We start from the raw sequence: 22,189 nt of genomic DNA on the forward strand, positions 1-22,189 counted from the left end.
ACACCCCCACTCTCACCCTCCCCACAGCTTTCTCCCCTTGGTGTCCATATGTTTGTTCTCTACATTTGTGTCTCAATTTCTGCCCTGAAAACTGGTTCATCTGTACCATTTTTCTAGGTTCCATATATATGTGTTAATATACGATATTTGTTTTTCTCGTTCTGACTTACTTCACTCTGTATGACAGTCTCTAGATCCATCCACATCTCAACAAATGACCCAATTTCGTTCCTTTTTATGGCTGAGTAATATTCCATTGTATATATGTACCACATCTTCTTTATCCATTCATCTGTCGATGGGCATTTAGGTTGCTTCCATGACCTGGCTATTGGAAATAGTGCTGCAGTGAACATTGGGGTGCATGTGTCTTTTTGAATTGTGGTTTTCTCTGGGTATATGCCCAGTAGTGGGATTGCTGGATCATATGGTAATTCTATTTTTAGTCTTTTAAGGAACCTCCGTACTGTTCTCCATAGTGGCTGTATCAGTTTACATTCCCACCAACAGAGCAAGAGGACTCACTTTTCTCCACATTTGTTGTTTGTAGATTTTCTGATGAAGCCCATTCTAACTGGTGTGAGGTGATACCTCATTGTAGTTTTGATTTACATTTCTCTAATAATTAGTGATGTTGAGCAGCTTTTCATGTGCTTCTTGGCTATCTGTGTGTCTTCTTTGGAGAAATATCTATTTAGGTCTTCTGCCCATTTTTGGATTGGATTGCTTGTTTTTTTTTTTAAATTGACCTGCATGAGCTGTTTATATATTTTAGAGATTAATCTTTTGTCCGATGATTCGTTTGCAAATATTTTCTCCCATTCTGAGGGTTGTCTTTTCGTCTTCTTTATGGTTTCCTTTGCTGTCCAAAAGCTTTTAAGTTTCATTAGGTCCCATTTGTTTATTTTGGGTTTTATTTCCATTAGTCTAGGAGGTGGATCAAAAAAGATGTTGCTGTGATTTATGTCAAAGAGCGTACTTCCTATGTTTTCCTCTAAGAGTTTTATAGTGTCTGGTCTTGCATTTAGGTCTCTAATCCATTTTGAGTTTATATTTGTGTATGGTATTAGGGAGTGTTCTAATTTCATTCTTTTACATGTAGCTGTCCAGTTTTCCCAGCACCACTTATTGAAGAGACTGTCTTTTCTCCATTGTATATCCTTGTCTCCTTTGTCATAGATTAGTTGACCATAGGTGCGTGGGTTTACCTCTGGGCTTTCTCTCTTGTTCCATTCATCTGTGTTGCTGTTTTTGTGCCAGTACCATATTGTCTTGATTACTGTAGCTTTGTAGTATAGTCTGAAGTCAGGGAGTCTGATTCCTCCAGTTCTGTTTTTTTCCCTCAAGACTGCTTTGACTAGTCGGGGTCTTTTGTGTCTCCATGCAAATTTTAAGAGTTTTTGTTCTAGTTCTGTAAAAATTGCCATTGGTAGTTTGATGGGGATTGCATTGAATCTGTAGATTGCTTTGGGTAGTATAGTCATTTTCACAATATTGATTCTTCCAATCCAAGAGCCTGGTATATCTCTCCATGTGTTGGTATCATCTTTAATTTCTCTCATCAGTGTCTTATACTTTTCTGAATACAGGTCTTTTGTCTCCCTAGGTAGGTTTATTCCTAGGTATTTTATTCTTTTTTTTGCAATGGTAAATGGGAGTGTTTCCATAATTTCTCTTTCAGTTTTTTCATCATAAGTGTATAGGAATGCCAGAGATTTCTGTGCATTAATTTTGTATCCTGCAACTTTACCAAATTCATTGATTAGCTCTAGTAGTTTTCTGGTAGCATCTTTAGGATTCTCTATGTATAGTATCATGTCATCTGCAAACAGTGACAGTTTTACTTCTTCTTTTCCAATTCGTATTCCTTTTATTTCTTTTTCTTCTCTGATTTCCGAGGCTAGGACTTCCAAAACTATGTTGAATAACAGTGGTGAGAGTGGACATCCTTGTCTTGTTCCTGAACTTAGAGGAAATGCTTTCAGTTTTTCATCATTGAGAATGATGTTTGCTGTGGGTTTGGCCTATATGGGCTTTATTATGTTGAGGTTGGTTCCCTCTATGCCCACTTTCTGGAGACTTTTTATCATAAATCGGTGTTGATTTTTGTCAAAAGCATTTCCTGCATCTACTGAGATGATCATATGGTTTTTTCTTCAGATTGTTAATATGGTGTATCACATTGATTGATTTGCGTATATTGAAGAATCCTTGCATCCCTGGGATAAATCCCACTTGGTCATGGTGTTTGATCCTTTTCATGTGTTGTTGGATTCCGTTTGGTAGTATTTTGTTCAGGATTTTTTCATCTATATTCATCAGTGATATTGGTCTCTAATTTTCTTTTTTTGTAGTATGTTTGTCTGGTTTTGGTATCAGGTTGAGGTGGCCTCATAGAATGTGTTTGGGAGTGTCGTTCCTGCGCAATTTTTTGGTAGAGTTTGAGAAGGATGGGTGTTAGCTCTTCTGTAAATGTTTGATAGAATTCACCCTTGAAGCCATGTGGTCCTGGACTTCTGTTTTTTTGGAAGATTTTTAATCGGAGTTTCAATTTCATTACGTGTGATTGGTCTGTTCATATTTTTTATTTCTTCCTGGTTCAGTCTTGGAAGGTTATACCTGTCTCAGAATTTGTCCATTTCTTCCAGGTTGTTCATTTTATTGGCATAGAATTGCTTGTAGTAGTCTCTTAGGATGCTTTGTATTTCTGTGTTGTCTGTTGTAAGTTCCCCTTTTTCATTCTAATTTTATTGATTTGAGTCCTCTCCCTCTTTTTCTTGATGAGTCTGGTTAAAGGTTTATCAACTTTCTTTATCTTCTCAAAGAACCAACTTTTAGTTTTATTGATCTTTGCTATTGTTTCCTTTGTTCTTATTTCATTTATTTCTGCTCTGATCTTTATGATTTCTTTCGTTCTGCTAACTTTGGGTTTTGTTTGTTCTTCTTTCTCTAGTTCCTTTAGGTGTAAGGTTAAATTATTTGTTTTAGATTTTTCTTGTTTCTTGAGGTAGGCTTGTATAGCTATAAACTTCCTTCTTAGAACTGCTTTTGCTGCATCCCATGGATTTTGGGTCACCATGTTTTCATTGTCGTTTGTCTCTAGGTATCTTTTGACTTCCTCTTTGTTTTCTTCAGTGATCTCTTGGTTATTTAGTAATGTATTGTTAGCTTCCATGTGTTTGTGTTTTTTATGTTTTTTTCCCCTGAAATTCATTTCTAATCTCATAGTGTTCTGGTCAGAGAAGATGCTTGATATGATTTCAATTTCCTTAAATTTACTGAGGCTTGATTTGTGACCCAAGATGTGATCTATCCTGTAGAATGTCCCATGAGCACTTGAGAAGAAAGTGTAATGGGCTGTTTTTTGATGGAATGTCCTATGAATATCAAATAAATCTATCTGGTCTATTGTGTCATTTAAAGCTTCTCTTTCCTTATTTACTTTCATTTTGGATGATCTGTCTATTGTTGTAAGTGAGGTGTTAATGTCCCCCAGTATTATTGTTTTACTGTCGATTTCCTCTTTTACAGCTGTTAGCATTTGCCTTATGTATTGAGGTGCTCCTATGTTGGGTGCCTGTATATTTATAATTCTTATATCTCCTTCTTGGATTGATACCTTTGATCATTATGTAGTGTCCTTCCTTTTCTCTTGTAACTTTTTTTTTTTTTTTTGTGGTACATGGGCCTCTCACAGTGGTGGCCTCTCCCATTGCAGAGCACAGGCTCCGGATGTGCAGGTTCAGAGGGCATGGCTCATGGACCCAGCCACTCTGTGGCATGTGGGATCCGCCCAGACCAGGGCATGAACCTGTATCCCCTGCATCGGCAGGTAGATTCTCAACCACTGCATCACCACAGAAGCCCCCAACATTCTTTATTTTAAAGTCTATTTTATCTGATATGAGTATTGCTACTCCAGCTTTCTTTTGATTTCCATTTGCATGGAATATCTTTTTCCATCCCCTCACTTTCAGGCTGTAAGTGTCCCTAGGTCTGAAGTGGGTCTCTTGTAGATAGCATATATATGGGTCTTTTTTTTGTATCCATTCCGCAAGCCTGTGTCTTTTGGTTGGAGCTTTTAATCCATTCACATTTAAGGTAATTATCGATATGTATGTTTGTATGACCATTTCCTTAAATGTTTTGGGTTTGTTTTTGTAGGCCCTTTTCTTCTCTTGTGTTTCTCACTTAGAGAAGTTCCTTTAACATTTGTTGTAGAGCTGGTTTGGTGGTGCTGAATTCTCTTAGCTTTTGCTTGGCTGTAAAGCTTTTGATTTCTCCATTGAATCTGAATGAGATCCTTGCCGGGTAGCGTAATCTTGGTTGTAGGTTCTTCCCTTTCATCACTTTAAGTATATCATACCACTCCTATCTGGTTTGTAGAGTTTCTGCTGAGAAATCAGCTGTTAACCTTATGGGAGTTCCCTTGTATATTATTTTTTGTTTTTCCCTTGCTGCTTTCAATAATTTTTTTAAAATTCATTTATTTTTGGCTGTGTTGGGTCTTCATTGCTGCACGTGGGCTTCCTCTAGTTGCAGTGAGCTGGGGCTACTCTCCGTTGTGGTGCGCGGGCTTCCCATTGCGCTGGCTTCTTTTGTTGCAGAGCACAGGCTCTAGGCATGTGGGCTCAGTAGTTGTGGCTCGTGGGCTCTAGAGCGCAAGCTCAGTAGTTGTGGCGCACGGGCTTAGTTGCTCCGTGGCATGTGGGATCTTCTCGGACCAGGGCTCGAACCCATGTCCCTTGCATTGGCAGGCGGATTCTTAACCATTGTGCCACCAGGGAAGCCCAATAATTTTTCTTTGTCTTTAATTTTTGCCAATTTGATCACTATGTGTCTCGGCATGTTTCTCCTTGGGTTTACACTGTATGGGAATTGCTTCACCTCCTGGACTTGGGTGACTATTTCCTTACCCATGTTAGGGAAGTTTACAACTGTAATCTCTTCAAATATTTTCTCGGGTCCTTTCTCTCTCTCTTCTCCTTCTGGGACCCCTATAATGGGAATGTTTTTGTGTTTAATGTTGTCCCAGAGTTCTGTTAGGCTGTCTTCATTTCTTTTCATTCTTTTTCTTTATTCTGTTCCACAGCAGTGAATTCCACCATTCTGTCTTCCAGGTCACTTATCTGTTCTTCTACCTCAGTTATTCTGCTATTGATTCCTTCTAGTGTAGTTTTCCTTTCAGTTAATGTATTGTTCTTCTGTTTGTTTGTTCTTTAATTCTTCTAGGTCTTTGTTAAACATTTATTGCATCTTCTCGATCTTTGCCTCCATTCTTTTTCCTACATCCTGGAGCATCTTCACTATCATTATTCTGAATTCTTTTTCTGGAAGGTTTCCTATCTGCACTTCATTTAGTTGTTTTTCTGGGGTTTTATCTTGTTCCTTCATCTGGTACATAGCCCTCTGCCTTTTCATCTTGTCTACCTTTCTGTGAATGTAGTTTTTGTTCCACAGGCTGCAGGATTGTAGTTCTTCTTGCTTCTGCTGTCTGCCCTCTGGTGGATGAGGCTCTCTAAGAGGCTTGTGCAGGTTTCCTGATGGGAGGGACTGGTGGTGGGTTGAGATGGGTGTTGCTGTGGTGGGCAGAGCTCAGTAAAACTTTAAACCACTTGTATGCTGATGGGTGGGTCTGGGTTCCCTCCCTGTTGGTTGTTTGGCCTGAGGCAACCCAACATTGGAACCTACCTGGGCTCTTTCTTGGGGCTAATGGCAGACTCTGGGAGGGCTCACGCCAAGGAGTACTTCCCAGAACTTCTGCTGCCAGTGTCCCCATCCCCACGTTAAGCCACAGCCACCACCCGTCTCCACAGGAGATCATCCAACACCAGCAGGTAGGTCTGGTTCAGTCTTCTATGGGGTCACTGCTCCTTCCCCTGGGTTCTGAAGCACACAATACTTTGTGTGTGCCCTCCAAGAGTGGAGTCTCTGTTTCCCCCAGTCCTGTCAAAGTCCTGCAATCGAATCCCACAAGCCTTCAAAGTCTGATTCTCTAGGAATTCCTCCTCCCGTTGCCGGACCCCCAGCTTGGGAAGCCTGACGTGGGGCTTAGAACCTTCATTCCAGTGGGTGGACTTCTGTGGTATAAGTGTTCTCCAGTCTGTGAGTCACCCACCCAGTAGTTATGGGATTTGATTTTATTGTGATTGCAACCCTCCTACGATCTCATTGCGGCTTCTCCTTTGTCTTTGCATGTGGGGTATCTTTTTTTGGTGAGTTCCAGTGTCTTCCTGTCAATGATTTTCCAGCAGCTAGTTGTGATTCTGGTGTTCTCACAAGAGGGAATGAAAGCATGTCCTTCTTCTCCGCCATCTTGGTTCAGGCTCCCAAGCTCGCAATCCCTGCTCACATATTGTAGCTCTCTCTGGGACACTTCTCCACCTCTTAGAGATTACCTTTTAAAGGTTGTGATTAACTGTAAAACTCAGGATTTAAAATGTCTTTAGGGAACGTCCTAGTAGCAGATGTTACTGGGCAGGAAGAGAGTAGCCTATGGTGACATTATGTGGGTCTGTCACTCAGTCTCTTCTTCCCTCTTCTCAGCGGTCTGCCGGTCTTCCATGATTTCATTCGAAGATTAGACAGGGGCCTTCGGACTTCATGGTCACGTGTGTAAACTAATTTGAAATCCGAGGATGGAAAAGCAGGGACCAGTGGAAGTAGTAATAGTGTCTTTCCATGGAGGGAGCGTTTAGAAGTATTATAACAAACAAATACATTTTGCTTAATTTTGTAAGACCAGTTTTTGGTATTTTGAGTATTCCTTATTTTATATTTAACTGTGATGTCTCTGTTGCCCCTCAGGAAGTTTGTGACATGAAATCTGAGGGTCAGGCCACTGTCATTCAGCAGCTGGAGCAGACCATTGAGGATCTGAGGACCAAAATAGCTGAGCTAGAGAAGCAGTACCCGGCTGCAGACCTGGAGGCGGCCACCTCTGGAGACACGTGTCTGCGAGCTCTCAGTTTGGGAGAAAAGGAAGTAGGGCATGAAAGGATTTTACAGGCAAAGTCCATCCAGACGTCCCCGACAGAGGAGGGTGGGACACTGACACATCCTCTCATGGGTGCCCTGCCTGAGGCCACGAGTGGAGACTCAGCCGGGCTGTCCTCACCTCCCGGACCTCAGAACAAGTTCTGCGCAGAGATTTCTTTGGTTGTGTCTCCAAGGCGAATATCAGTTCAGCTCGATGCACATCCATCCCTCCAGGCTCCACCACCCACGTCACCGCCCTGGTCTGACAGTCAAGGACAGGCGAGCTCACAGCCTTCCCATCCTTATTTTCACACGGAGTTTGAAACCAGCCACGAGCACTCTGCTTTTCCCTCCTCTGAAAACAGCCATGACATCCCTACTGCACTGCCTCTGTCTCCCACGTTCTCCCACCAGATGCCTGGTCTGGGCACCGTGGCTCCTCCACGGACCCCACCCCATGTCGTGCCTGAGCCTGCACTTCCCAGCCCACCGTGCCCCTCACCTCCTCCTCCGCCTGGTCCAGAGATGCTGCCACCCCCTCCCCTACCTTTGCCTGGTGAGGGAATTCCTTCCGTCCCCCCTCTTCCCACAGTAGGAATTCCGCCCGCCCCCACTCTTCCCACAGTGGGAATTCCTCCTGCCCCCCCTCTTCCCAGTGTGGGAATTCCTCCCGCCCCCCCTCTTCCCGGTGAAGGAATTCCTCCCGCCCCCCCTCTTCCCGGTGTGGGAATTCCTCCCACCCCCCCTCTTCCCGGTGTGGGAATTCCTCCCGCCCCCCCTCTTCCCGGTGAGGGAATTCCTCCCGCCCCCCCTCTTCCCGGTGTGGGAATTCCTCCCGCCCCCCCTCTTCCCGGTGTGGGAATTCCTCCCGCCCCCCCTCTTCCCGGTGAGGGAATTCCTCCCGCCCCCCCTCTTCCCGGTGTGGGAATTCCTCCCGCCCCCCCTCTTCCCGGTGAGGGAATTCCTCCCGCCCCCCCTCTTCCCGGTGAGGGAATTCCTCCCGCCCCCCCTCTTCCCGGTGTGGGAATTCCTCCCGCCCCCCCTCTTCCCGGTGTGGGAATTCCTCCCGCCCCCCCTCTTCCCGGTGTGGGAATTCCTCCCGCCCCCCCTCTTCCCGGTGTGGGAATTCCTCCCGCCCCCCCTCTTCCCGGTGTGGGAATTCCTCCCGCCCCCCCCCCTTCCCGGTGTGGGAATTCCTCCCGCCCCCCCTCTTCCCGGTGTGGGAATTCCTCCCGCCCCCCCTCTTCCCAGAGTGGGAATTCCTCCCGCCCCCCCCTCTTCTCAGTGAAGGAATTCCTCCCGCCCCCCCTCTTCCCAGTGTGGGAATTCCTCCCGTGCCCCCTCTTCCCAGTGAAGGAATTCCTCCTGCCCCCCCCTCCTCCTTTGCCAGGTGTGAGGGTTCCACCTCCTCTAGCCCCACCCCCTCCTCTCCCTCCTGGAACAGGTGTCCCCCCACCCCCCCCACCCCCTCTGCTTCCTGGATCCGGCCTTGCTCTCCCACCACAAGCTGGGAGTAGCACTTCACCAACACTGCAGGCGTGTGGATTTCTTCCTCCACCGTTGCCAGCTGGCTTGTTTGGGTTCGGGTTGAACCAGGACAAAGGCAGCAGGAAGCAGCCAATAGAACCTTGTCGGCCGATGAAGCCTCTGTATTGGACAAGAATTCAACTGCACAGTAAAAGGTAACATGAACAGGGGCTCATCTTTGCATAATATTGTCAATACGAGGGAAGTATTTTCCTTTAAAACTCTGGAGAAAAATGAGTAAAAATAAAATAAATAAAAGTAAAACTTGTCTGTAGACGATTACATCAATATTTAGTGAAGCAATTTTAGACTTTTTTCCAGAAGTATCAAAGGAATAAAACAAATGACATGAATCAATATGCACATTTCTGTCTATATAGTTTTTGATTGACTTTTATAGATAGAGGGATATATTTTTCTTAGCATACATGCTCTTTCCTCATTGCAGAACCTCACTCTGATAAATAGCTCATAAAAGTAAATCAAATCCATAGACAGACTGACTCTTGAGGATGTTTTCTTCATCCTTTTGAAGGCATGGTCTTGTTTCACTATTCAGAAATGTGCTACACAAAGATACGCACATCCACACCCCATGTGTGAAATGACTTAGTTCTGAGCATTTCATGGCACTTCTGTAGATGATGTGCAACACTGTGAGGTCATAAAATCACAAACATATGAGTTTTATAAAATATATGATATTTGTAAAAGAATGCCTCCTAGCAGGTACGCTGCTGGTGTATTACTTATCCATGGATGGTCCATAACCTGGTTCCCCGACCCCTGGGACGGTACTGGGACATGGCTGTGGAATGCGCCAGTGGGAGAAAAAAATGCCCTTTAAATTTCACTGGACTTCCTTGTCCCAAGTTCTCGTGACTCTTTGAATTTGTGTGTGTGTGTGTGTGTGTGTGTGTGTGTGTGTGTGTGTGTGTGTGTGATGTGGCACAGATTTAGAATAGGGTATTTAACAGGTTCATTTTCATTTCTTATATTAATTTTCTCTTCACTGAATCATAGTGGGAGAGGAACCTATCTATTTTGACTACTTCTGACTTTGCAGCTCATTCTCTGAGTAATTTGCTGGGTCACTTCTATGTGCCGAGACATCATTTCCAAATGTGCCCCAAACTCATTTTATCCATATGCAGTATATGAAGTTCTTTTCGTCTTGCTTTTTTTGAATGGATCTCCCCTTTTTAGGTGGCACTACGTGACTCCACAGTCACAGGTGACATGCAGTGATGGGCAGCGGTGGGGAGACGAAAGTGCCTCTGTGGGCCTGAAGTGATTTATTTTCAACCCACAAATAACCCAAGCTGATGGGTCAGGTTGGGTTTGTGAGATATCAGACATTTCCTGCCTTGAGAGCTGTACAGAGAGGGGCTCTCCTTTTATGTTTTTATATGGCGACTTGATGACTGAGAATTCCTGGAAATGATTCTTTCCAGGCAAATGTCTCATTCTGTATTGATGCTGTTTCTCATCACGTTGATTAAGCAAATGGTGATTGTACAGAAAAGAGCATCTTCCCCCCGATCTCCCTCCGTCCTCTGCTGCCTGCCGTCCTATCCCTGCTCCTCTGATGCCTCTGTCCTCTCTGTCCCCATCTGTCCCTGCTCACTGTAATGTCCTGCAGTTTGGTTTGATGGCTCTCTCATGGGTCTTTTGCTTAACTTTAGAGACTCCAGTGCTTCACTTATTTGGGAAAAAATTGAAGAGCCATCCATAGATTGTCATGAATTTGAGGAATTATTTTCTAAAACTACTGTAAAGGAAAGGAAGAAACCGATTTCTGACACCATCACAAAGAGCAAGGCTAAACAAGTGAGTACTCATGTGTTTTCTGAAGTTGGACAGTGTTTTGGGCATAAGTGTGAACTTTCATTAGAGAAAAACATTCACATTGTTTTCTGGGCTGTGTACCCTCCACAGTCTGTAAGCAGGTAGCAGAGGTTAGCATTTTAGAACATGAAGTTAAGTAAGACTTTCCCAGATAGAACAACAAATAATCATCTCCACCAAGTGATCATGCTCTGACTACTTTATTTGTAGCTTCATGATACATATTTCCAAAATTTCACCAATTGTTTGTTTCCAGAATTAGTTGTCTAGAAACAAACTGTCACTTGATTGAAATCCATATTAGTGCTAGTATGGATGGAAAGAAAGGTAAGAGTGAGCAAATGAAAGCAAGCAAGAAATCCAGTCCTTAGTAACCAGTCATGTGTTTGGTATTTTGTTGCTATTGTAATACCTGAGTGGATGCCCTGCAGAACCCAGCTAAACAGTCACCTTGCACTTGACACAGGGAAGAGACTCTTGTATCCAGTTCCAACATCTCCATTCTGTGTCAGCACTTTTGATCTATCCTGTGACACCTGAGTCCCAAAGATAAGGAAAAGTGCATTTGGAGGAAAACATTTTCATGCAATGTTTTTCCACTGATCCAGCCAGTGACCTTGATTGTGAAATGATTTTGTAAATTTCTCAAGGCAGCCATTCAGGAAAGTGTAGTAAAGTCTTAGAATAATGAACCCAGAAGGAAGGTAATGCTGTTGGTGCCCATCCTTCACCCTGAAGTGGGGGATGATGGGCAGCTCCGTCTTTTTGGGTGAAACAAATAGAGAGAAATGAGGCCTGAAGCTGGCACAGCTTCCCCAGGCGAGTGGCAACTAAGGGGTGATGTGATTCTGTGAACTTTTGTTACTGACCTGGAAGTTGTAGCTAGAAGTCTGACCCAGAGATATTTCCATCCATATTTATTTCGAAGCAGACAGCTGCCCCCAGATGGGTGCTGCGGAATCCAGCCAGGAGGGGTGTGTTTGAATGGAACCTCTAGCTGAGATGGGGGCAGCCTCACCACAGGCATCTCTATTAATCTGACGATGATGCAAACCCAAATGTGATGCAGTTGCATTTTTCAGAACCACTTATGATGACACAGCTGGTTGCTGGAGACTTTAGATCAGAAAAGGCACTGAATAAATATTTGTTTAACAAATAAGGCAGCTGGCTAGAGGAGGAGGGCTTTATACATATCAGTGGCTATACCCAGTAGTGATTAAAAGCCAGAAAATAACTCATCTCAAAATAAGCAATATCGCCAAGGTGGCTTTGTCAATGGAATAAAGGTAAATGAAAAACCACGTTTTTCTGGTAAATGTTCTAAATGGCATGTTTGCATATAGTACATGTAGGCTGAGTCATCACACCTCTTCCCATGGATCGTATCAGAGATGGGAAAGCTGTCTGGTTGGGGAATACGGGCAGGGAGCGCAGAGGCCGGGTAGAGCTAGGCAGCGGGGTTGTCACGTGATGAAGGGCAGGGGTGATGCGGACGTCACTAGTCTAGGGATGAAATTCTCCAGAATGCCAAGCACACCCTCCATATCTCCTGTCACCACTTTTTTTCTGTTAAATGAACAGAGATGAGGAAGCTGCCGCATGTTACCTGCAAGTATACGATTTCATGATTTTTTTGACGTAGTATTCAGTTTTTAAGCCTACTGAAATAAGATTTCTGTACAAATCATGAAGACTTCAGATTCAGGTAGCTGGCATGAGATGGCCCCCTTCCACACGACCATCATGTGCAGTGTCATGTCTGCACAGTGGCCTCACCCTGTCGTGAGCCCATCAGTAAACTGTGGGTATGAGCCTTTGCCAGTGCTGTCATTTGCACCCGTTGGTGGTGACACAGCTATTGACCTGCAGCTTAAAGAGGGTTTGTGGACCAGTCTCCATCCTGACTCCTGATGAGCTTGTCAGCATATCCTTGGCCAGGGTCTTGTACTCAGTTCTGCTATTCAGGTTGGTTTTGGGAGAGACAAAGTAACTTTTCCAGTATGTTGGTAAGAGAAAAATCTGCTACAAAGTGTTAGATGGCTGAAGAAAGCCAGTTTTATTTAACTCTGTTGTATTTGGAAGAAAAACTTACCCATTCCAACTACTTGAGACATGTAAAATTTCGTTTAAGGAAAACGTATTTTCCATATGCCTGCAAGCACACTGAGCCCTGAGCAACACGGACTTGGGGCACCAACTTTTGTGCAATCCAAGATCTCTACAAATTATAATCAGCCTTTCGTATTCGGGGTCCCACCATATCCAAGGTTCCACATCCATGGACAAAACCACCCTCAGCTCATGTAGTGCTGCAATATTTACTACTGAAAAGACTCTGTGTGTCAGCGGACCTGCACAGTCCAAACCACTGACCTGTGGTTGCCCTTGTATAGGTGGACCCTGATTTCGAGTGAGACTGGTTGCCATTGATGCTATAACCTGTGTTTATGGAGGTTTTTCTAGCCACTCTTCTCACACACGGTGGAAGCCAAGAGCTCTGGTTTCTCCAAATACTTTAAAAGAGCTAGATAGTATTTCTGTGATCTGTCCTCTTCTTGAAAGTAAGTCTGTGGCTGGATGCACTGGCCTTTAGTAGCTCTCTCGGGAGATATGTCTTCTGTGTGACCACAGAGGTCCCACACCTGGACAGCTTGCTCTGTGGCATAAAGAGAAGGGGCTGCTCTCTGGACTCTGGAGTGGCTGCAGGGAGGCATGTCTGGTGTCTCTCAGCCCTTTGTCCTCCAGGGAACCCAACACAGAGCTTTCCTTATTTTTTCACGGAACCTGTATTTAAGTTGTGTGCCTACATCTTAGCACACCGGTCTTCATTGTGAGGTTATGAAAGCATAAGGAGATTCGCTGAGAAGGTATAGTTTTATCAGACTATGATTTCATGTACTTCTCCTTTAGCAAATGAGCGTGATGCTTATAGGTCAGAATTAAATATCGAGCTGCTCACTTGGTGAAACAACAACCCTGTCACCCACGGAATCAAGAGGAAGATGAGGTCCCTGTTTGAAACATGACACACACACATGCACTTGCCAATTTTTAAGGAACGTCCCAGAGCAAGTGCATGGTGACCCATGTCCTGCGTCTCACAGGCGAGTTCAGTGCCTGTTAATGTTGAGAGTGACCCTAAGTCACCTCAGGATCTTCATGTCCAAGGAAAGATTAAATTAACCCAAGCTTATGAGCAGGGAAGTGGGAGAATTTACACTGGAGTGATCTTGACAGTAGGAATTCCCTGACAAAGAGGTTTCTAGTTAATCCAGTGTCAGATGAGGTCCGAGCAGAGATACTTTGGGAAACAGCAGTAGCAGCAGCAGCTTCAGCAGTAGTACTAGTACCAGCGGGGATCATGGCAGCAGCCCCGGCCGCCGCGGAGCCTGCAGGTGCGTGGTCCTTGTCTGCGCAGCCCCAGGCTGGCTCATCCCACCCCCTAATCCTGTGAGGGAGACCCCGTACCCCTGGTGCACAGCACACAAAGCTGAGATGCAGGCACGATCTCACGCTCCCAGCGCAGTGAGGGGCAGAGCTCGGGTGCAGACCCAGCCGTCCGGCTGCAGAGCCTGTGTTCCTCATCATTAGCCATAGGTGTGGATGTGAAATATTATAGATGAGGGCAAGTGTGGGATGGGATTTATAAGAAGACTAGAATAGATCCTTTTTGAAAAGAATCTGAATTTGTACTGATTTTCATATGTGTTCCATATTTAAATGACTAGTTACGTTTATAAAATTGTGTGTGGAGATACTTTTAAAGCCTTTTCTGTATTCTAACAGACTTTGATAAGTACATAAACTATGATACCACCAAATATGACATTTGCCCAATTAAATAAAATTTATCAGAGTGATGTGAGCCTTAGACACATAAGCTTTTGTAAGCAGTAAACATGAGGGCCTTTTGCTTGTGTGGCAAATAAATAGTAGGTGGAGGTACAGCCACTGTGGTTAAACCCACCAAATGTTGAGTGGAGATAGTTTTGATTCCACCAAAAGGGACGTCTCTGTAAAATATGCCTTAAGTCAAAAATGTCTAATAATCCTTAAAAGGTGTGTAAAGGAACATGCTTCCCACAATATAAATTTGCACACAGAACTTAACAAGAGTGAATGAAAAGAATCTGTTTTTTTTTTTGTTTGTTTTCTGGTACGCGGGCCTCTCACCGCTGTGGCTTCTCCCGTTGCGGAGCACAGGCTCCGGACGCGCAGGCTCAGCGGCCATGGCTCACGGGCCCAGCCGCTCCGCGGCACGTGGGATCCTCCCGGACCGGGGCACGAACCCGTATCCCCTGCATCGGCAGGCGGACTCTCAACCACTGTGCCACCAGGGAAGCCGCAAAGAATCTGTTTTGCTTTTTAAATACATAATTGCCGTTTATATAACCATTTAATGCAACAAATGAATTTCTTCCTGGGTTTCTTCTGTTCTATTTATCAGATTAAAATGCTCTGCCCAAAGAATGGGGGAGAAAAAGAATTCATGATAGTTAAATATTTGTTTGGCTTCAGCTTCTGGAAATATGATTAGAAAAATAGATAGTTAAATCTGCTACTTATTATTAGGGGAGTTAATAAAAGACATTTGGCATTTTGTTCGATCTTGCCACTGTGCTTTCTGACCTAACTTCTAAAAAGCCTTTTTTGTATTTTGTAAAACTTCATAATAACAATGGGAAAAGAAGCATTCATTACTTAAATGTTCCTGTGTGGGAGTGTGTAATGTAACGCCTCCAAGTATTCTTACGCGAAATAGTAATTGCCATTAAAATGATTTTTCCTACTATGTTGGGGCGCTGGGAAAACGTGTGAGCTGTACCTTAAGTACTATCGTAAGATTGGTTGGTCAGAAAATAAAACAAGGGTATGTATTTTACCTGTGAATCTCTGCTTGACTTGTACTAAGTGCAAATATTTATCTTTAGATTAAAAAATATGTTTTATCATAATCAGTTGATATTTCAGTGTTTACAGGCTGATGGCCTGAATGATCATCTGAGAGGTATAAGTCTAGTTGTCTGTACTGGTGTTAAGTTTTCCTGTCGTAGCTGGCAAGGGTGTGTTTTGATTGGATGGTTCTATTTGTCTCGTAGACCTAAAATAATGTCTGAAATACCAAATATCTTATAATAAGACAATTTAGATCTGTTTTGGGGAATACATCATAAATATTTGGTACTTTGTAATTTTTAACAGGATGTTTGTTTTTATCAATAATAGAATACATTTCTATTGCAAGCCTTAAAAGTGTATTTATGTAGAAAACCACATCAATATACAAGGCTATAGTTAGAAGAACATACGTTTTGTGGATCCTAGGTTTGTTTTAGATGTTGAATGATTCATTACTTTCTGTAGAGATGCTTTTTCTCTAATTATTTGTAGAGCATACCCAGTCAATTCAAAGAATGTAACAATAATAACTTCTTTTTAAAAAATTTTCTTTTGGTCAAAATATTATTTTTATACTTTTAAGTAAATGGCTACAAAACAAATAATCAAAAAGCCTAATGACATAATGAAAAGGAAATATAATTAGACTAATGATCCTCGACCTTGCTGGATGTATTGGGAAAATTATATCTGATTAATTGTACTTTGGAATTGCAAAAATTTAATCATGATGCTGAAGTTTAATTCTTTTGGACTTCATATTTGCATACTATGATGATATTAAGATTTTGTTGGACTAGATATATTAGAAAAGGGTATTAATTTTTAATGGCTGGGGTGTTTTATTTATTATGATCCATAGACATTGAAAAAAGGGTTGCTTGGAAAATATACTTGAGATTCATTACCTTTTATGATTATCTATGGAAACTAAAACTCATCCTTGCAAAAGTGAGGAAAGATTTTTGGTCAGATGAAGGGAGAGTGTTTTCCCAGTATTGCTAGTGTGGAGAACCCAGAAAACTGGAGGGAAGGGGGGCACAAATTACGTTCACTGTTGCATCCCTTTCTTGATCTGATGGGAACAGGGTTTCTCCATTTCAGCCGGGAGTGCAGCAAAGAAAAGCAGCAGCCATGCCAGGGAGAGCCAGCACTAACCACTCCGGTCACATTGGGTGCTGCTCATAGTCGGGACTGAAATGGAGCGAGTTAGCTGGACTTAGGGTGAGGCTGTTGGAGGAGATGAGGGTTGAAGTGGGCCTTGAAGAATGTATTTCATTCAGACACGTACAGAGGAATAAGGGATGGATTTTGAAAGTAGCACCGCAAGCAGAGATTTCCCTGCATCTTGTTTAAAACCCTAGAAAATCAGCCGGTAGAGCAGCAGGCTTCTGTGTACGGGGAGCTCCTGTCTGATGGTTTCAGGGATGCGGACATGGGCTGTTGACGGATATTTCCCTTCACTGAATGTGTGTCCTTCTCATCTTTCAGCAAAAGTCTTTAGGTTTTTCTCATTAGACATAAGAGTGAGAATTGAATTTAGGTAAATTAGACCTGAAGTTAATTTTGATGTCTTGGTGCTACATGGTGGAATGTACGTTTCTATACCATGGACAGCGGCAGGATTCTGGACTATCCGAGAGCAAAGGAGAATTTTATTTCTCGTTTGACTTACACAGTTACCATTATGATAGCTCCCGCCTTTGCCCGTGGGAGGTGATGCTGCTGACAGTAGACTGGTTGTTCCCACTGTACCTCCTGTGACCTAAGCTGAAAAATGTTCCCAGTTATTTGGGGGCACAAATTTAAGACTTAGAAGAAAAATTAATGTTCTTATTTATATCTTTTTTTTTTTTATTTAAACGCTTTATTTATTTATTTATGGCTGTGTTGGGTCTTCATTGCTGCGTGCAGGCCTTCTCTAGTTGCGGTGAGCGGGGGGCTACTCTTAGTTGCGTTATGCGGGCTTCTCGCTGTGGTGGCTTCTCTTGTTGCACAGCACGGGCTCTAGGCACATGGGCTTCAGTAGTCGTGGCACGTGGGGTCAGTAGTTGCTGCGCGCAGGCTCAGTAGTTGTGGCGCACGGGCTTAGTTGTTCTACGGCATGTGGGATCTTCCCAGACCAGGGCTCGAACCCTGTTCCCTGCATTGGCAGGCAGATTCTTAACCACTGAGCCACCAGGGAAGTCCCAAACCTTTTTTATTTAAACCAAAATACAAGTAAATGTATGTTTCTTTTTCAAAACGATGTTCATAATGGAAGATAGAATTCTAACATTTCTGCTTATTTTTTGGTTTTGTTAATAAGTGAATTTTTAAAATTACTAAACTTGAAACTCCATCTGAAATATCACGTTAAAAATTTCTTTGGAGATGGGCCTTCTAGACTGACAGATGAGCAGCTTGACAGGTCCTCTTCCCAGCAAAACAACAATTTAACTGGTGAGAATTATAACAAAAATACTCATTTAAAGTCTCTGGAAATTGTCCTCAGGGCACAGAGGAAATGGAGAAACACCCACTCAAGAAGACCTCCTGAAACTCGGTTAGGACAGCGAGACCCACAGTGTCTGAGCCCTGAGATGCTCCATTCTAGCGTCTGGTGTGTGCAGCCTGGACAGGCTCTGTCTGTGGCTGTGGCCCTTCCTTGGGAGGGTAGGAAACTGGCATCTCTACTCTCCTCAGTCCCCTGTTCCAGAAGCTCTGTTCCAGGCAACCACGGAGAACTAGGGAAATAGCCGAGAAGGGCCGTCCATGGATCACAGTCAGCCCTGGATGTCAGGAAGGCCGTGCACGTTGCCCCCACTCAGGAGCCATCAGGACAGGGCACGGGCACCGGGACAGTGTCCCTAAACCTCATCAGACTCATCAGAACTGAGTGGAATCTTCATTGCACAAGTGTCTTAAACACACCTTTGTGCAAATATTGACCTGGGGACAACTCCTAATCCAGGCTTAAAAATAAAGTCCGTCATGTCTGGCAACCTGAAGGCTGTGTGCATGCCCAAGACTGCAACTTTTCAGGAGCAATTAGAAAAGACCCAAGTTATTAGTTCCTGGCTCAATGTGGGGAAAAAATTCTGTAAATACCCTCTAAGGCAGCAGGCCCCAACCTTTTTGGCACCATGGACCAGTTTCGTGGAAGACAGTTTTTCCACGAACCGGGGTGGGGGTATGGTTTGGGGATGACTCAAGAACATTACATTTATTGTGCACTTTATTTCTATTATTATTACATTGTAATATATAATAGAATAATTATACAACTCACCATCGTGCAGAATCAGTGGGAGCCCTGAGCTTGTTCTCCTGCAACTAGATGGTCCCATCTGAGAGGGATGGGAGACAGTGATACCCAAGGTGTGTTCCTTATGTCCACTGTACTTCATAAACTCGTTTTGGTTGCTGTCACTGCAGAAAACCATGCTTCACAAAGATAGAATGTTGGAAACGGAAGCAGGCTTTTCAGTGCTTTTGTGGCAATCTCAGGGTATTCCACCTTGACTTTAATCCGGAACGTATGGAGATTTGAAGTTGACTCAAACATACTTTTGAGGGCACCGTCATTTGCGATCTCGAGCAGTTGATCCTCTTCTAGCACAGACAAAGTCGATTTCACCTGGCTTATTCACAAATGGGTCATGGATCCATTCCTTCCCAGTTCGGGTGTCTTTGTGGTTGGGAAGTGATGCTCAAACTCTTTTGAAAGCTGAGATAGGTGATCATGCACCAGCCGGGAGAAAGAAGGCCCTGGCTCAGTCTCTTTCAAAATCTCTGCTAATGTTTGAAACATGTCAAAAATCCCAGTGTTCACTCGTCACCCCCATAATTCCAGTTTGGCTTTGAATGCAGCCACCTTATCTGCCGACTTGAATACAGTTGTCTTTCTCCCCTGAAGTGACAGATTGGGTTCGTTGAGCAGGTTGAATATGTCACACAAGTAAGCAAGTTTTGCCACCCATTCTGTGTCACTGAACTGTGCTGCCAGTGGTGACTGTTTTTCTGTAAGAAATCTCTGGAGCAGCTCTCGTAACTCAAAAATTCTGTTCAGTGATCTACCTTTGGAAAGCCATCTCACTTCTGTGTATAAGAGAAGACGTGTGTGCTCTGCGTCCATCTCCTCACAAAGCTGCATGAACAGACGTGAGTTAAGGGCATGTACTTTAACGTGGTTGATAATTTTAATCACATCCTGCAAAACGTTGTTAACAGGTGACATTTTTCAGCTAACCAGCATTTCTCTATGGATGAGACAGTGCATAGACTCACATTCAGAAGCAACCTCTTTGACCAGAGTAGTGAAACCAGAAAGCCGTCCAGTCATGGCAGCTGCTCCATCCATGCATATACCGACACAAAATGACCAATTCAGTTTCCCTGATATGTAATCATTCAAAGACTGGGAATAGTTCTGCAGCTCTGGTGTTGGTTGGCAACAAAAGTGCACATATAATATATCCTCAGGCCCATCCACCTGAAAAGCATGTTGCACAAAAACAAACGTTGTTGCCTTGTTGTCAACATCTGTAGACTCTTCAACCTGGATGGCGTACCATGGAGACTCACTAATCCTCTCTAACAATTGTGCCTTAATATCCTCTGCTGATTCATCAATTCATCTACTTATGGTGCTAGCCGAAAGAGGAACATGTGCCACAATTTGAGCTGAAGCCTCTCCTAAAAGTTCATGCAAATGTCCTTAGCAGCAGGCAGGATCAACTCTTCTCCAGTAGTAAAGGGCTTCTTAGCTTTAGCAATGCGGTTAGCCACTAAGAATGATGCTGTCAGCGCAGATACATTTGATGAAGTGCTGGCCTTCAATAATCGCTTCTGTTCTTTGTGTTCACGTTTTTTTTTTCTTTTGAAAAAATCCGAAGCCTTGTCTTTTAATGCAGTGTGCTTGGTCTCCATGTGGCGAAGCCATTTTGAAGGTTTCATGGCTTCGTTGGATAGCCAGTCACCACATATTATACAAAGCGGGCTTGGAGAATGTGAATCACCTGTTGCAATGAACCCATAATTTAAGTATGACTCTTGATATTTTCTTTTAAATGCAACTTTCTTTTCATTGGCAGTCTTAGAGTCTTCTGTTGTCTCATCATTGGGTCTTTCCCCCTTTTCAAAGAAGCTCTCCAGTGATGTTTATTTTTTACTCATTTCGGCTAGAGTTAGCTTGTGGGCTTACGAAAACTATGACTGAGCAAGTGCGCAGTGCAGGAAAGAGGCACGGCCGGAAGTGGTAAATAAAATAATGGGCGGGACACACGCGGACTAAAATAAGTGTCGGATTCTGACTTCACGCCTTCCACCAGATGCAGCTGTACAATTGAAGTACATCAACTCACTTGCCACTATGAAGCCTGCCACCAGATGCAGCTTAATTGTTACTTGCTACTCACTGATAGGGTTTTGATATGAATCTGCAAGCAATTGATTTATTATGGTCTCTGTGCCGTCAAACCTCTCTGCTAATGATAATCTGTATTTGCAGCCGCTCCCCAGTGCTAGCATCACCGCCTCAGCTCCACCTCAGATCATCCATCAGGCATTAGATTCTCATAAGGAGCACACAACCTAGATGCCTCGCATGCACAGTTCACAGTAGGGTTCGCACTCCTGTGAAAATCTAATGCCACCGCTGATCTGACAGGAGGCAGAGCTCAGGTGGTAATGCAAGCGATGGGGAGTGGCTGTGAATACAGATGAAGCCTCGCTTGCTCTCCCGCCGCTCACCTCCTGCTGTGTGGCCCATTTCCTGGTGGGCCACAGACCGGTAAGGGGGTTTAGGGATCCCTGCTCTAAGGCGTGCCCTGTTATCTCACCCACAGAGTGGTTAAGGGTAAAGCTTTAAGTGGTTAAAGGAGCAGAAGCACACTCTTTAGCTTTCACTTTAGATAAAAACGTGGGGAAACGTGTGTGCAGGAAGGTCAGGTAGCACACTGCAGCAGGAACAGACTTCCCTGAGCGGGTTTGACCATGTCACTGAGCAAATGAACAAGCAAACACAAACACAATAAGCTCTGGGGCCTAGAAGGGAAAGTCCGTACCCAGAGCTGCTGTTATGTTATCTGAAATGTCCAGTTTTCAACAACAATAGATGAGACATACAAGGAAGCAAAAAAACGTGACCCATATACAGGGAAGCAAATGAACAGGCAACAAAAACTTTGTTCAAAAGGGCCCATGTGTTGTACTTAACAGAAATAGACTTCAAAGCACCATTCTAAATGTCTCCAAAGAACTGAAGAAAACAGTTTCTAAGAAATAAAGGAAGGTATGATGATAATGTCTCATCAAATTGAGAATATCAGTAAAAATAAATTATTTAAAAAATCTAGAGCTGAAAAGTACAATAACCAAAATGAAACAAGAAAAGCACTAAGTGGTTGAACAATTGGTTTGTGACGGGTGGCGGAAAAAAACTATCAGCAAACTTGAAGATAAATCAATAGAGACTATGTAGTCTGAAAAACAGAAAAAAAGGAAGTTGAAACCTCAGAAAAATGTGGGATACCATTAAGTGACCAAGTACATGAAATGTGAGTATCAGAAGGAGAGGAGAGAGAAAAAGGTGCAGAAAATTATTAGAAGTTGTAATGGGTGAAAAGTTCCCAAATTTGATGAAAACACTAATATACACATCTAAGTTTCGTGAACTTCAAGTAGACAAATACAAAGAGATCTTAGTTATATCTTAGTCAAAATGTGGAAGGCCAAAGGTAAAGGAAAAAGTCTTGAAAGCAGTGAGAGAGAAACAACTCATCACATACAAGGAAACTGCAGCAATGTTAGCAGCAGACTTACCAGAACTAGCGGAGACCAGAAGGCAGTGGGATGACATATTCAAATGCTGAAATGAAAGCGACCAACCAAGATCTTACATCTAGCAAAACAAGGTTTATAAATGAAGGTGAAATAAAGCCATTCTCAAAAA

General features: G+C 43.4%; 1 protein-coding gene across 1 annotated transcript in view; it reads left to right on the top strand.

The window, feature by feature from the left end:
• FMN2 (formin 2) overlaps nt 1-22,189 on the top strand; it is a 316,289-nt gene that overhangs the window by 119,020 nt on the left and 175,080 nt on the right. Inside the window, exons 5-7 of the mRNA XM_073793699.1 lie at nt 6,808-8,128; nt 8,393-8,660; nt 10,191-10,335. Of these exons, the coding sequence (XP_073649800.1) occupies nt 6,808-8,128; nt 8,393-8,660; nt 10,191-10,335 (1,734 nt within the window). The remainder of the gene's footprint in view (nt 1-6,807; nt 8,129-8,392; nt 8,661-10,190; nt 10,336-22,189) is intronic.

Source organism: Tursiops truncatus, chromosome 16 (assembly GCF_011762595.2).
Source record: "Tursiops truncatus isolate mTurTru1 chromosome 16, mTurTru1.mat.Y, whole genome shotgun sequence".
NCBI classification, from domain to species: Eukaryota; Metazoa; Chordata; class Mammalia; order Artiodactyla; family Delphinidae; genus Tursiops; species Tursiops truncatus.